This window comes from Anas acuta, chromosome 20 (assembly GCF_963932015.1).
Source record: "Anas acuta chromosome 20, bAnaAcu1.1, whole genome shotgun sequence".
Classification (NCBI taxonomy): Eukaryota; Metazoa; Chordata; class Aves; order Anseriformes; family Anatidae; genus Anas; species Anas acuta.
The window spans coordinates 10,322,985-10,338,557 of NC_088998.1; the positions used below are offsets into that span (position 1 = coordinate 10,322,985).

Genomic DNA, 15,573 nt, shown 5'->3' on the forward strand with positions numbered 1-15,573 from the left:
AACAACTGGCATATTTTCAGCTTAGGACAATATCAGTACATTATTTGTTAGAGGAACAGAAAATAAAAGTTCTTGGAAAACCTCATGATAATCTTTTATTACTATTTAAAAAATGTTTCACTTATTCAAATATCAATTTAAGTAATCACCAAGGAAAGAAAGTAGGATTAGTGAGTCCTTACCTATTTCAAAGGCACTGGCCTCAAGTTATTTCTTAGGTAAGCCATTTACATGATCTTTTAAGTACACAGTTAGATACTTAAAATGATCATTAAGAATAGTAAGTCAATTTATAGCTATAAAGAATCATCTTATCTTTGGTACCAATCATTTTTACAAAACAAAAAGTTCATAGCTTATGAAAACAGCTGAATTAAAACCCAGATTACACCTAGTATATCAGCCATGCAGCAAGTCATTGTATTATACATTAAGAAAAAAAAATATTTTAAAAAAACCTTTAATCTTTGTGTAAGGACAACTAGCACCCTGTAAAAGCACATGAGCCCTTTTGCAGGATTTGCAATCTATTCCACAAGAGGGCAACCAAATTCCACTATAAAATGAATAAATGCACCTGTAGGATTTAAAGTGACCATTTTTTATCTAAAAGCCATAATCCCACTCCCCATATCCTAAAATGACTGGGAAAAAACTCAGCCATGCATATAACTTGGAGGGGGATGAGGATGGAGAAATGTCCAACCTTCACCTCTTTTTCGCTCATATACAGCGGTGACAGTAGTGGTACATGTGTGGAAAAAAGCTGTGATCAAAAAAAGTAAACCATTTTTCTTTTTATGGGATTTGAGGACCTTCAGATACAGCAGTTACCCTATAGTCTTGGGCACCAGCTAAAGCATTTCACTTTCCTGAGAATAAAGCCATCACAGAGTGGGACATAAGCAAGTACTGCAAAGTGTCTATGACATATGCATCACTTTATGCTGCAGTTAAGAGTTGAATGACAAGGCAATCTCTGTGACAGATTAGATCAGTGCAACAATCTCATGGCCCTGTAGTCCAGTTCCAATGGGATTTCCTGTGCTAAGGCTGCACTGCCTCAACACTGGACGTTTGGAAAGTACTACTGCATGCTTCCTCATTCCTCCTCCAAAAATTCTAAACAAAGCTTTTTATCATTAAAAATTATTATTATTATTAGTTTTGAATGTACTGTCTATTAATACCACTGCAACAACCAGAGAAAAGCAGAGCTGCAAAGTATGTAATTACTTACTGTTCTGGACTAGAAACTGAAGTCCTTCGTCCTTCCACAGCAATGTTGCTCTTGGGTCTCTTAACAACATGAGGTCTTGGAGGACGAACCTATTATATACACACACACAGAAGACACTTCATTAAATACTGCAAAAGTTGATCATATAACAGACATAAATGGCAAAATATGCATAACCACTATTATTTTAAAGGTATCTTCCATTTGGAATTCCTTTTAAACTTTTTTGCTACAACCACGTTACAAATTAATCAGTTTGAATATAAACTACGGTGATCCACAACTCGTTAAAAAGTCAAAAACCCATGCTTTTGAGTTGCAAGTGAAACACATACACTTAGCCATTCAATGAAAATTTGCTCCACTGTCCTGCTTGGTACTGGCTAATTTTCTGATATGAAGGTTTCCCTAAATGTAAGCTTCACCTAAACAGTTAGTTGATAGTGTAAAAATGGAAAGAACTGTGTGTTTTTGCACATTATTGGAAACTGGAGTTCAGCTCTGACATCCTGATCCTTTTGTCCACATGTTCATAGGAAGCCAGCTCCTCAGGTAAAGACTTCTGTGTAAGTAAGCACTGAAAAAAATGTACTTGGAGTAAATGTTACAATAATATTTCACAAAAAAATTGGTTCCCTTCAGCAGGCTGAACAGAAAACCTTGCCAGACATATTATCATTGTCATCACTGATGATATATTAGTGTATCTTTTTCTTGTCTGTAATAAAATACAAAGGTTTTCTGTAGAAGGTGATGTTGCTGCCAATCCAATCTTAAATTACATATCCATCATCTTCTGATGTTCAAAAACCAAGCTTAATTCACCCATATTAGCTCCACAAGCAAACAAGTTTCACTTCAAGGAAAGGAATAAGCACACACCATCACTATATAGGCAAATTTATGCATGTGCCTACCTATACTAATGAGAAATGCTGTTGATGAATTTATCCCTTTGTGTCAAATGTGGCAATGAACACTTGGAGCATCAGGGTGAGGCTGTACAAACAAGCTTTCCAGTTTTTGTTAAGGAAGTACTATCCTCCCTGTAATGGAGTCTGACTTGGCTTAACTGAATGCTAACCAAAAGGAATCCCCAAAGCCCTCAAATAAACTCAGGAATACAACTCAACTTCTGCCCTCCTGGGCTCGTGCTCTCTTTAATAGCCACAATATAAAAGAAGTTGTTAAAGGCCTACAACCAGAGCACTCTTTGTATGAGTGATGAATTTGTTTGCAATCATAGCACTGATGTGGGCTTCCCACCACCTCTGCAAGGTAGGTTTTGTGTGTGTGTGTATGTGTGTGTTTGTTTTGTTTTGTTTTTTGTTTTCTCAGTGCTTTAAGGAACGTAGAGCTCAAATTTTCTTGCTAGGAAAAAAACACTGAACTGTGTGCAGTGATTCTGCACTACACAACAGTATGCAGAAGATAATAGCAGGATTATTGTATTGAATTTTCATTTCAAAGGAAATGGTGTACAGCAGATATGATGAAGAAATCCAGAGATGTATTGCCACTATTTCTTAGGAAAAAGAGTTTATACAAAGGTCAGATGTTAAGGTCTTGAAGATCACTCCCCACACAAGGCTGTTCCTCTCTACAATAAAGACAGCTTAAGAATGTGAATTTATGGCAGGAATGGAAGGATTAAGTTTGTGGCAACTTCAACTGAACTTGCAACGTGGTGAAACATGGGGAAAAGAACAACAGAGCTAATTAGACGAGCTGAGCTGTCAGAGTGCGGCTGAATGGCTCGGTGCCAACAAACAAAAGGAATGGGCTGGCAATCAGCAGGATCGATGAAGAATACTGCTTCATTAGGGCTGATAAAACAGAGAGAGTGAGCAATGGAGAGAGAGTGTGTGCAAGGGTGGGGGGAGAAAAGCAAGAGGAACTGGGGGGAGAAGAGAGCAAGAAGGAGAAGAGAGGAAGAAAGAAATCTGTTTAATTAAATCTGAGCTGGAAGATGGTGTATAAAGCTGGCTTGTCATCATGCTGTGAACACTTTCACCTTTTGGGTGGTACCCTGGGGGAGTGATGGTGATGAGGGGAAGAGATGAGAGTTTTGGATGGCTCCATGGGGCCACCAGACCAGTAAAGTGCAGGGTGACATGCTAAGTAGGATTTACAGCATTGTTCATGGGGGACTGCAGGGAAAAGCCAGGAATCAAGCCAACTCCTTGCTGGATTTTGAGCCTTATTTAGATAAATAGGCAGTGTTAAATGCATATCAAATCCAAAAGTAGAAAAGAAATCCAATTACATGAGCACAGAGCCTAGAGAATAAAGGTAAACATCCAGTACAGGGTTAAATGTGCCTATTACTGTCCCCATCAACTTTATGAATAATTACCATATTTTAACTTTTTCTAACTGAATGAAGTTTCCAAACAGCCGCTATTAATTTAAACAGTTCTCTATGAACTATAAGCCTTTCACAGTATCACTACAATTCATCTCCAAAGCAGCAGAACGTAAAGAACATATCTGTTCTGCTTCTTTAACCTTTCTTTGGTTTGTGTTTTTGTTCTCACTATTAGTAATGACTCATATTGCAAGGTCCAGTACCCATGGATTCCTTCTCAGAACAGATACAGCCTGAGAACTGTAAGCATTTCTCAGCAATTCTGGTATTATGTGGACTTGGTTGGAAGAGCAGAGAGACCGTGCCTCCTGATTCAAGGCTTTCTGTAAAAGGCTGGGATGAATTACTTGATAATACCCACCTCTGTAACATATGCCAAGACTAAGACAGGTAAGAAGCAGCCTGCTCACAGTATTATTTACACACAAAAAATGTATTTCATCAATAAAAGGCAAATAACAGTTCTGAACAACAACAAATTTAGGTAAGTTTGATACAAGCATATTTTGGGACTGATTGCACTTGTTTATATTTGTCTTGAATTTCCTCTTGATGAATGATGCATTTCTGTTCCACTTACTGACGTGGCTAGATGAATGCAACAGGAGCTTTTATTATTACATTTCCAACCTTTTATCAGTCACATTGAGAACAAAGACAGTTGACACAAACACATCATAGTGAGGACTATTAACGCACTACAGCTGGGAGATTAAACAGTCTTAGCAAGACAATCGCGTAGCAAATACTCTATCTGAACAATACTGTTCAGCAACTTTTGTACAGAGAAATTGCAATGAGCCCTCGTGGGGCTTCACCTGCCAAGCACAAAACAAGAGGACTCCTTAGTACCAGGGAAGGTTTGTTCCCAGTGTAATGAATCTTGGAGGGCCTCCCACACCAATTACATTTAAGAGAACACATATAAGCATAGTCAATGCTACCTTTTAAACACAGAAAACAGAAATCTTCAGTGCAGGAATCCATAACAATGACTCTGTTAAGCTAAACACCCAGAGTTAAAAAGAGGGAGGAAAAGAAAAACATGCCATTGAAATGTAATGTAGGAACATGCACCAAAGATCAAAAGTTTACACACACCCAAGTGCACTTGTTAACCAGTTGCCTGCTCATCCAAAACTACACATTTTTAACAAGTTTTAGCAAGATTAGATTTGAAAACTTGCATCTCTCTTTTTCCTATGCATGTACATTTATGCATAAGGAAGCAAGGAGTGAGGTCTATGTGCTTTTTGGTGAAATTATATTAATGAAACTGAAGTCCTGAATAGAAACAAATACCTTTCAAGGCTGTTGCAAAAGCAAGACACCTCCTAAATGATACCATGTTCTTGTACTAATAAAAAAGTCACCAATACAGACCCAGTATTGTCTCCAATCTTAAAAGCATTTGGTACAGTTAATGTGTCACAATCGGCCTACAGTCATGGCTTTGAATTAAAACTTGCTTAGATAAGGTATTCCTTCCCAACACAGGTATTGCACTAAGAACAATTTCTGTGTAGTCCTTCTATGGAAGACTCACTTCCTCAGGCCAACGTGTTGTGCCTACATTTTTTACTCTATGTAATTAAAGAGATTTCCAGCTTGCATTTTATATGAAAACAATATATATATGTATATCCTCCATAATGTTGTACCAATGTTCTACCAAATAAAGTTTGCCTTTTTTTTTGTGTGTTGTGTGTTCACTCATCTATTCCATGGAGAAAGAAAAATTAAGTGTCCCAAAATACTTTAAAGCAGAACTAGTGGAGAATAAATAATTTCTTTTCAGACTTCTGCTTCCTTTTATATTTGAGTTTAGTGCAAGTCTTCAAAAACTCACTGGCTAAAAACTTATCCCAGCCTAGCAAGAGTTTTGTTCAAGAAAACACCACAAAAGTAAAAACAAACGTTGCAACAGCAGCATCAGTTACCTGCAGAACTGACTGAAAGCTGCAGAACTCGTCAAAGAAAAGCAGAATAAATGCAGGTCCCAGGGCTGTGCCGCAGCAGAGAAGAAGGGAGTTTAGGTGCAAAATTTACACATTGCCTTTTTGCAAAGTTTGACAATCCAAACTACCAAGGTTTAGTAATGCTACTAAGAGAGCAATTCAGGCAGTGTTAAGCTGTGGCAGTGAAACAAAACTACCAGCTACTCACGGGCCTAGATGAACGCTGTATCTTTGGAGGCGGTGGCCGAGGCGGACGGAGTCTTTGCTGCTGTATCAAAGTGGAAACTTAAGTCATATGTAAATTAAATAGTCACCTACATGAAAACACCTCTGATTTTGTGGCAAAAACAGTTCAAGTGGACAATGTGATTTACCTTAGCTTCATACTCACCTCACAAAATGCAATTATTTTCATAATAATGACAATCTCATGACCTACAAAGTGTCGCAATAGGACTGGTAGCTCTATCTGCCTCCTCGACATAGGCTATATTACACCAAACGGAGTATGATCAATAAATACTCCAGATCAGATCATCCAACATTTACTGAAACAATAAAGATGCTTAAAGTGGATTCTAACCTGTAGGTCCAAGTGTTCTAGACAACATTTACACAAATTGAAAGAATCCGGCAAAGCAGGATATTCAACAAGCTTTCACTAAAATCCCAAGCACAATTTTAGTGCTTGTGAAAACTTATGCTAAAGGCCTCAAACCAGCAAAAATATATTTAAGAGCACAGGGAAAAACTCTAAGTCACTTAAACCTTCCATACACTAACTGTAGTGGATGAAAGTGTAAATTGCCTAGAGCAAAGTGTGTACATGCATTGTAAAAAAAAAAAAAAAAAAAAACACAAACATTTCACGGACAACTCATTGTAAAGAAAACTAAAACCCCCAAGCCACCAACAGTTCTAATGAAGTCAGAACAGTGCACTGAGGAGCTTATTTTGGTCTCCCACTTTTAAAATTAGCAGTTGGCCAACTCATTGCTTTGTAATGGTGCTGGAGCCATTCCAATTCACTTGCTTTTGACTGAGCCAGCAGCATGACTCTCCTCACACAGATGGTATCTTAAGGTATACTCTGTTAGACAAGGAACCCACTGATAATTAATGAGATTCTAAATAAAATCATCCTAAAGTACAACTTTGATATTGAAAACAAGATCAAAGTTAATGTCTTTTCTGTGGCAGCTTGTGTACACATATTAGCACTTAAAGTGAGAAGTAGAGCCCTCAGCGAGGAGCACACAGGAATTCCTCTGAATGCCTGCGACCAGATAACAAAGACGGCATCGCTGGCCCCAGTGCAGGGTGCATTCCATGGACAAAAGCCCATCAGCCATACAGAGAAGGAAAAGGAACTGGCAGCAGCAGGCAGGTTCTTCAGACATAACAAGAAAGCTTACACAGATTACTCTATTTCTCTCTCAAAAAAGATTCCAGATTCAAATCTCAGCAGTTTTAAACTTCTTACTAGCGTAGTCTTTATTCTAGACTGACACACGTTCCCTTTCAATACCCTCATGCTGTGTAATGGTTCAACTCCAGCCTACCACACCATTTTCAGGCTCTTCTTGCATCTTTTCAGACTTTCCTTTCAAATTTCCCATTAAGTTATAATTTGCATCCATTGGTTCATTCGTCCCTGTGTGTCACTGGAGGACTGCCAGACTGCACATGCACTCAGCTCAGCTTTTTGGGGTGAGTGTTGGGGTTAGTGATGGGAGAAAAAAAAAAGGCACCTGGAATAGAGAGCTGAGAGAGCTTCCCACCATATTTTCCAAGAAAGTAACCATGAAAACAAAGAAAAATAGAAAGAAATGCCAGTGGTGAGCTATTGTTAGCCCTTCCGCACTGTTTCTCTTCTGTACCTTTTATTATACAATTCAGTCACAGAATTGTAGTGCTGTGCATCCTCCCCTCGTACCTACCCAGGCTGAAAGCACAAATTTAAAATATAGTTAACTTTTGTTACGTGACATGGCATACTTATTTTCCATTATGTTTCAGAAGCATAATGGAACAGCTGAGAAAATCTGAAATCTGCACTTTTCTAGTTCCTTTAAAAGACATCCACTTCCTCCACTTCATACATAGCTACTTAGACAAACTACTTTTTTTTTTAAAAAAAAAAAAGCTTCCTGCATATATGCTTCATTTCTCTATTTTTTCACTTTTAGTTACCTAAAAATTGTGGACATTTCTATATTAGAAAATTCTAATAAGTAGTAAGAGTAAGTTATCTAGGTGGGAAATTTAAGCATTTTCCTAAAGCCATGGCTAGCAGTGTCTTGAGCAACTTGTTTTCCACAACTTTTTACATTCTGGACAAATCTGATTTTATTGATATAAGAATTACAATGTATCACTTAACATTTCACAAAGAAGTTGATGTTATTATTTCTCCACTGTTAGTTTGTATCACTGATCATATTTGTTTGTTTCAAAGACCATACTACAGCCCTGGAAGCTGCTTTGATTAGGGAATCAGTTTTTCCTTTCCACAGCAAAAAACAAAATAGGACTTTTTTTTTTTTTTATTGAAACACTGCAAGACTGTAGCATCAACAGTATTAACTGATTGAACAGTGGCAGTATTATTTAAGCTTCTAAAAAAGTGTGACAAAGGCAGGCCCTTCAGAGAGCAAGACAGACAGACAACACAGCAACTGAGGATTATCTCCTAGCGAGCTGGTCAATATATTGATTATAGTCACTGCAAGGACACGTACAACTGAACTTTACTTGCTCACCCACATACATGCTGGAGGAAAAATATGTCTGAGAAAATGTGTGACAGGATTACTTAATTATCTACTACATCGCTGTTAGAGTAATCAATGGCAATAAAGTTTTAAGTATTTTGGGAGATCTGAAAATTCCACTTTGTGTTAAAAGAGCCACCAACATGAGTATCCTTTTAAGTTGAACTACTAATGTTAATGGACAAATACCCATACAATAGTCAAATAGCACACAAAAGAAAAAAAACATTACATATGCCAGTACAGTCTAGAGGAGTTTAATAGGACTATCACCTCATTTCATATTCCTTACGTGTAGCTAAACCACACTCAGCACTGATTTGTTATTCCTATTAGTCATAATTGACCAAGAATTATGATTTCAGACCTTAAAACATCACGCTGTTGGCCTTGAAATCAAAACTATACATGCTTTTTTTTTTTTTTTTTTCCTTTTGGTCTCTAAGGGATAAGGGTAAGTTGACTTTGTGTTAAAGTTTTCTCTGGTTTCAAGAGGGTCAAAAACTCTCTTCTTAAACATAAGCTGAGATTCTCATTGAATTACTTGATTTCAGAACCAATGACTTCTGAAGACAGAATTTCTCAAGTTTTATAGTAAACGCAATCACATGAGTTATCAACACTTACTGAGGTAGTTACCTCAGCTTCCATTTTATCTGGGGATTCTTAAGTGACAGATTTTGCTGTTGTTGTTGCAATTCAGATAGACTTTTTTAAACACAAGATAAAAACAGAAGCTCAGGTGTGATATCATACCTGCAGCCACCTCTTACCAGCATTCTTCTCTTCAAGTAGCAAGACAAAACAATGCAAGGTGTGTCTATATAAGAAGCAGCACACAGCATACTTCAGCAGAAGTTTCAAATGCTACATTTATGAGCAAGGTTCTGCAACATGGGAAATTAGTTGGACAGAAAAGAAAGGCAGGAGAGAAGGAAAGGGAATGAGAAGTTCTGAGAGCAGAGGCAAAGGGCAGTGAGGAGTAGCTGACATGGAGGTCCACTACCAGGTAACAGTTATTTGTCCTTTGCCAGAGCTTCATTTTTAATGTTGATGTTAATATCTGTCAGCAGAATGGGATAAGGCAGGATATTTGAATTATATGAAGACCATATTTACTGGAAAAGCCACTGATTTGAAGCTAATTTGTTAATGCAGCAAAACACATTGTTTCTGAAAGGTCAGTAGGGGAAGCTGTGTTGGAATACCAACTTAATTACCTGTGCTGTAAGGATGAATGGGTACAAAACAGCACATAGCTACATTGCTAAAAGCCACTAAATTGCTATTCTAGGTGTGTTCCTAAATGTGTATAATACAGTTTTTTTTTTCTTCTTCAAAGGGAAGAAATGTCTAAATTAGCACTTTCTTACCCATAGCTGTTTACCAGCATACCTTTTTACTCTAGATATTTTCTTAATTGTCTTATTCTAAATACTTCTGAAGCAACAAGACACAAAGAAAATTTGCAGGAAGCCAATTTTATGACTGCAGATCTGGCACTGTTTTTACTAATTACCAGACAAGCGATTTTAAGCTACAAGATGCTGGAAGAAGCAAAAAAAAATCTTACAGTATTTTTACAGTGTAAAAGAGAATATTTAAAAATTATACATCCCACAGATCATAAAGTACCTATTACATAACCAAGGAACTTTCACAATACAGCTATTTCATTTTTTTATACCAAGGAAAACATTACAAAAAGATCACTTTTGTTCTGTGAAGTAACATTTCGTGAACAGAATATTATCTCAAACTTAACTGTGGATGTCTGTTGAGATCTTTTTTGTTAAGGTGGTATTCAAAACACTGCTTTCATCAGTAAATTAGAGGTGTTACTTCATACGCAGCAACAAGTGCAACTAGGAATAGATGCATAAAGGAAACACAACTAGATGAAAACTGGTTTGTCAGTACATACACAAGGAAGTGTTTCTCACTCTCAAGTTAGTACTGTTTCTAATGATTTCCAAAGCAAAACTTTTCTACATAAGTATCTTACTTTCTTTGGAAATACAGGTCTGGTTTAAAAACTGTTTGTATGTTTTAAAGACAAGGAGACATGAAAGAAAGATGCACTGTCCTGAATGCATCCGTGCTCAAACACATCATGCTGCAAAGGATCCGAAGCGCTGACTTTGGAAAAATATGCTAAACCTCACGCAAACACTCAATAAAAAAAAAGGGGGGGTGGTAAGGGGAATAAAAACACTGAAAAATGTATGGTACCTAAAAAGATTCAGTACAGAAAGCAGATGGAATCTATGAGGCAGCTGTTTTATTACCCATCCAGATCCCTGCACAGCACACACACTGCTTTTTACATACTCCCATATGCACAGCTCACAAACTGGGATGACAAGAACAGCGTATGCTTTACAGCATATATTTTTAATTTACACTCTGAAATACTTCAACAGAAATCTGTTGGGTCCTGTGATAAAAAAAAAAAAAAATCTTTTTTTTTTTTCTCTTTAAGGGATGTCTTATTCTTCAAGCCATATTTGTAGATTGGGAGGGTAGTGTGAATTTGGCAAAAATGTAGTAATGCCTACAGCTGTGCCAAAATTTTTTGAACGCGAAGAGTCTGCCACAATTGAATGTTTAATGAGAAAAACAAGGACTATTCCCCTAACCTTTCTAGCCAGGAATCTTTCATTACATAACAGAGAACCAGACAGTGAGAGAAGTCAAAGGAGCCTATAAGCTCCTGTTTTCCCTAAAGCAGAATAAAGATCCTTATTTCAGGCCTGAGTCACACCCAGTGTCCTAGGGTACTGCCAAAGATATGTAGATCCATCCCAACATCACAGAGAAGAAACTTGCATTTTACAGAAAGGGAAGGAAGGGGTTTTCTTAAAGTCTACTTTTGCTTCCTCTGCCTCTTGGCCGAGACCAATTCTGTCATTCCTCATTAAGGGTAAACATTGACTTCTTACAGTGCATCGAGACACAGAGCACTGATAACCCATCCTCTGTTGGTAACGTCTGTAACATCCATCTATTCATCTCTCACTGTGCAAACAATCCTGGAAGAGCTAACATTTAAAAAAACTAAATATTATAATGTACAACATACACAGTTTGCTTTAAGTCTAGGACTTGCAGGTTACTAGCCAGATACAGATCACTCCTAAAACCAAAAATGAGAGCAGGAGCATGGTCTCAGGATCATGAATATCTTGTCAAGTTAAAGTGTTCCACCACAATGAAGCAAATAGCGCTCTTAGCTACCCCTTTTAATCTGCTTGCTATGGAAGAGTACAAGGGACAAGAAAATCCTAGAAGCACAGGTTACACTACTTCTGTAGAATATTACTGTTTACAATTTATGCTATTACGAAAACATGTGGTTTAAATAGTAAATCCCTTGCTTGCAGAATTGAATATTTTATTTCTTCTGTCTGCAATTACAGAAAATAGGAAGCATTTCATGAATTAGATGGATATATTTTCCTGTATGTGCAGTAAGTGTTGAACAGAGACATTTTCAGGCCGTGCCCCAAAGCAGCATGTGTTCTTATATGATGTTGATGGGAGGAATACTATGCTGTAGTGGTTAACTTGTAATAGTATCTGTAGTTTAAAGACTTGTCAAGACTTTTGATTACTTCCTAGCTCCAGTGACTGAGGAATTCATGTACTGTAAAAAGGAGCAGTATGAACCCATGAAAGATGATACCACTGCAGATTCAGATTATGACTGCTTAGTTCTTCTATTTCACTTATCTGTTGTGCAGTTGAGAACAAACCTTGAACTCCTCCCATCTGTATGCATATCCAGTTCTTTTAAAACACTGTAAAAAAACCTAACTGTATTAAACTGATGTGATTCAACACTTGCAGTTTGAAGATCCCTGAAATTTTCCAAAGGAGGGAACTGTCAACAGCCTCTTATTTACCTGGCACAGATCCCAGGAACCTTGCAGACCACAGTTTAAAAACCACTGTAAATTAAGCTATATGTGGTGCGTATCTCTTTCCATGCAAACAGATGCCTGCAGAACATAAATTATTTCAATCAAATATAGAGTGGTTCTAGTTCAAAAAAAAGTTCCACTTTGTTTCCTATTTTCTTTAAATGTATTAAGGACCTAGATGACTAAGAATCATTGCAGACAGGTAAATGAGTAAGCCAGGAGCAGGCTGGCATTAGTTAATACACTTTCTAATCATTCTGTTTCTGTTAATCATTTCTGTATCCTCTCTGAGCCTTCCTTTTTGCAGTTTGCTTCAGCATTTATAGTTCTTCGGCTAAGGGAGTAATTTGTAACAATTCACTAGCTCAAATGCATACAGCTGTTTTCTGTTACTGAGATGTCAGAGCAAAACCAAAGAAATTTCTACCTACTAACTAAACTTCTAAGTGAATTTCTTTGAGACACACACTTTTACATAGACCACTGCATCCCCTTTTATTTGCTCTCCCCCTCCTTAGAGCAACCACTGGTGACTTTGTACCAATTTTTTTTTGTTATTCGTCCTTTGCACCACATTTTTTCTAGTCACTGCAATAATGGCAGAATCCTGCATTGACAATTTCAATCCCTCAAATCCTGATGGATAACTCAGTGAACACACAGCTATGCTCATAGTGCTAACACAGATCTAACATCCAGAAGATAACATATCCCATGGACTCTACCTTATATGATCTGCGTAATGGCTGAAAGCAGCAGAACTCTCATTTGTACGGAAATCACAATCACCTGTTACTTTATTTCAGGATGAAAAGACCAGGAAAGAAAACCGCTCGTTCTGGATTCCCAGTAAAACAGCAAGGAAGTTTTTCAGAACTATTCACAAAGATAAACAGGGAAGAGTTTTGAGAAAGAATCTCATAGAGCAGACTTTCAAATTTCCAAAGGACTTCTACCAAAATGAGGTGTATTTTATAGTGGCTTCTTTTCATTCTACCTGTTTCTCAACATACATGGATGGAGAGATGTGTTGCAAAAAATCCCAGACCCCAGGAATATATTTATCCCTATGTGTTAAAGTCTATCCATCTACTATCTCAGCAGAGTTTAAAATCACAGCTAATAGGTTAACAACTGTTTTTCTTCTGTTTCAAATGAAGAATATCAGAAAGCTGGGGGAATATTCGGCTTCCCAATTTGTACTGACTGCTCACTGCTACCTGCAATGTCTGTTTGACAGGACTGACATTTTGTACCGCTGTGAGATGGGAAAACGTGTGACATTTTTATTCATGGTGGCGTACGCCCTTGTAATGATCAGCCCTGGTCGATGTGCTTACTGCAGCAGCCCCGAGCCCTCGGAGAACAAACAAGAACCGAAGGTGCCAGCAGTTCGGCTGCCTTATTAAACACCACCAGGATTCTAACGAAGAGCAACTGCTGGAAAATCTCACTGTCAAATCCTCAAGGACATTGTCAACATGGAACTAACTACATATATTTTTCATTTAAAACACTGGAAAATACAGCAATGCAATTTTAAATATAAAGAAAAAAATCACACTATTTTTGCCTGTTTTCTTCTTTAACCGGTCATTTTGTCAGTTTTACACTGGGCTTTCTGTGGGCCTGATAGTGGAATTCAAACCAAGATCACACAACCCACATGATTTAAAGTGTTGGAAAACAGACATATCCCTTATTATCTATTAGCAGCTATTCCTCTCTAGCAAGCAGAATACTTGTATTAAAAAAGAGAGAGAGAGAGAGAGAGATGGTCTCTCATTTAAGGAATTCTATAAACAGCAATGACTATCTGTTTGGCTCAGCTTCATCATTCACTCATGAAGTCTGCATAATTAGGGTGATATTCCCCCATATAAACATACAAAATTACATGGCTCCTGTATGTGTAGCATAGCACCGTGCAACCATTTTACTAGGTGTTAATCAGACCAGCTCTGAAAGGTAAATCCAACAAATGCCTGGCCAAATAAGCAATCACAGAGGGCTTAGCAGTTTGAAGAATCATATGTTTCTCATATTCTCTCCCTTTTACATTCTAGTTTAATCCAGGGGCATCAGAGGTCGATTCAAACAGTTCTGGCCTAACTGCAAAGTAACACGTAAGAAGCTTCTGGATGCTGATCTGCACTGATACACTAAGCAAGTCATCCATAAGACTCGCTGAGCTTTTTCTCAAGTTGTCAATCTAGATGATTTGGTCAGCCTTGCATGCACTGATGTATTTATTTTATATGTATGTATTATTTATAAAGCACAATTCTGCTTCCACATGCCAGCAGTGATGGACCAAGATATTCTCTACAACGTATTTATGGGTTCCTCAACATAACAGGACTAACAAGGAAATTCTGCACAGACGTGTTACAGCTGCTACTGCTTGTCATAGAGTCCTAGGAGGTCAGCTCAACCACAGTATTTTCTCCATACGTCCAACCATTATGGCATATGACTTGTGTGTAACCAGGGCAGTGAATTTATTCTATCACCGCTGTCTAAGAAGCACTTGCAATGCCAAGACAGTTGGCAAATAGTAAAAGCCAAAGCCCAGAATATGCTTCATGAAATGAACGCTTCTGCTAGATGCAGTACTGGAGCCACAAAATCTTACTGCAAAGTCTGAATTCCTATGTAATAGGAGCTACATGCATGTATTGCTGTTGCAGCCAAAGATGACATACCTGTCTGGTTGCTCATTACGAAATACTGGCAAGTGTTTGCATGAGAGGCAGTAACCTTTGGGTATGCTCTGCAGGTGGTGTATATCTTTGTAAAGAGAGAGCCAGGTCTCACTTGTCAAATATTTACACGCATGACAAGAGCGCAGGCCTTTTAGTTAGATAATTCTTATCCCATGGATTGTCATTTCTGCAAATACTGCACATCACAAAGCAGAATTTCAATCAAATGAATTATTTTCTTGTCCATTGACATTGTTTTTATTCCCCTTACTAAAAGCACTGTCCCCTAAGAACCTGGACATTTCAGTAGTCTCAAGCAGACGTTAGATGGACAAGTGCTTCTGGGCCAACACATTTTCATTTCTCACCAACTGACTTCTATTTTGCAACACTGAAGTCCTTTCCGAAAGGAACAGTCAAAGACAGTAGTGAGAAGAAACAAGGGTAGGAATTATGTTTTCTGAAGACAGAAGAATTTTTAAGAATCAGACTTATACTTTTACTAAATCCATAAAGAATTGAACAGAGATAGGGAGAAAACTCTGTGGTTCAGCCGAAAGAGCAGGGAAACCATATTGCTCATCAGTGGGGAAGAGAAGAATGGA

At 37.7% G+C, this 15,573-nt stretch overlaps 1 protein-coding gene across 12 annotated transcripts in view; it reads right to left on the bottom strand.

Annotated features, from left to right (window-relative positions):
- The window catches only part of DENND1A (DENN domain containing 1A), a 191,663-nt gene that overhangs the window by 13,442 nt on the left and 162,648 nt on the right, over positions 1-15,573 (bottom strand). For 5 of the 12 annotated variants that reach the window (XM_068657019.1, XM_068657022.1, XM_068657026.1 and 2 more), the window contains 2 exons: positions 5,775-5,834; positions 1,241-1,329 (listed from right to left, as the gene is read on the bottom strand). In XM_068657019.1, coding sequence (XP_068513120.1) covers positions 1,241-1,329; positions 5,775-5,834 — 149 coding nt within the window. Of the gene's footprint in view, positions 1-1,240; positions 1,330-4,552; positions 4,614-5,774; positions 5,835-15,573 lie in introns of all 12 variants that reach the window. The other 7 variants (XR_011089169.1, XR_011089170.1, XM_068657020.1 and 4 more) reach the window with 4 other exon arrangements.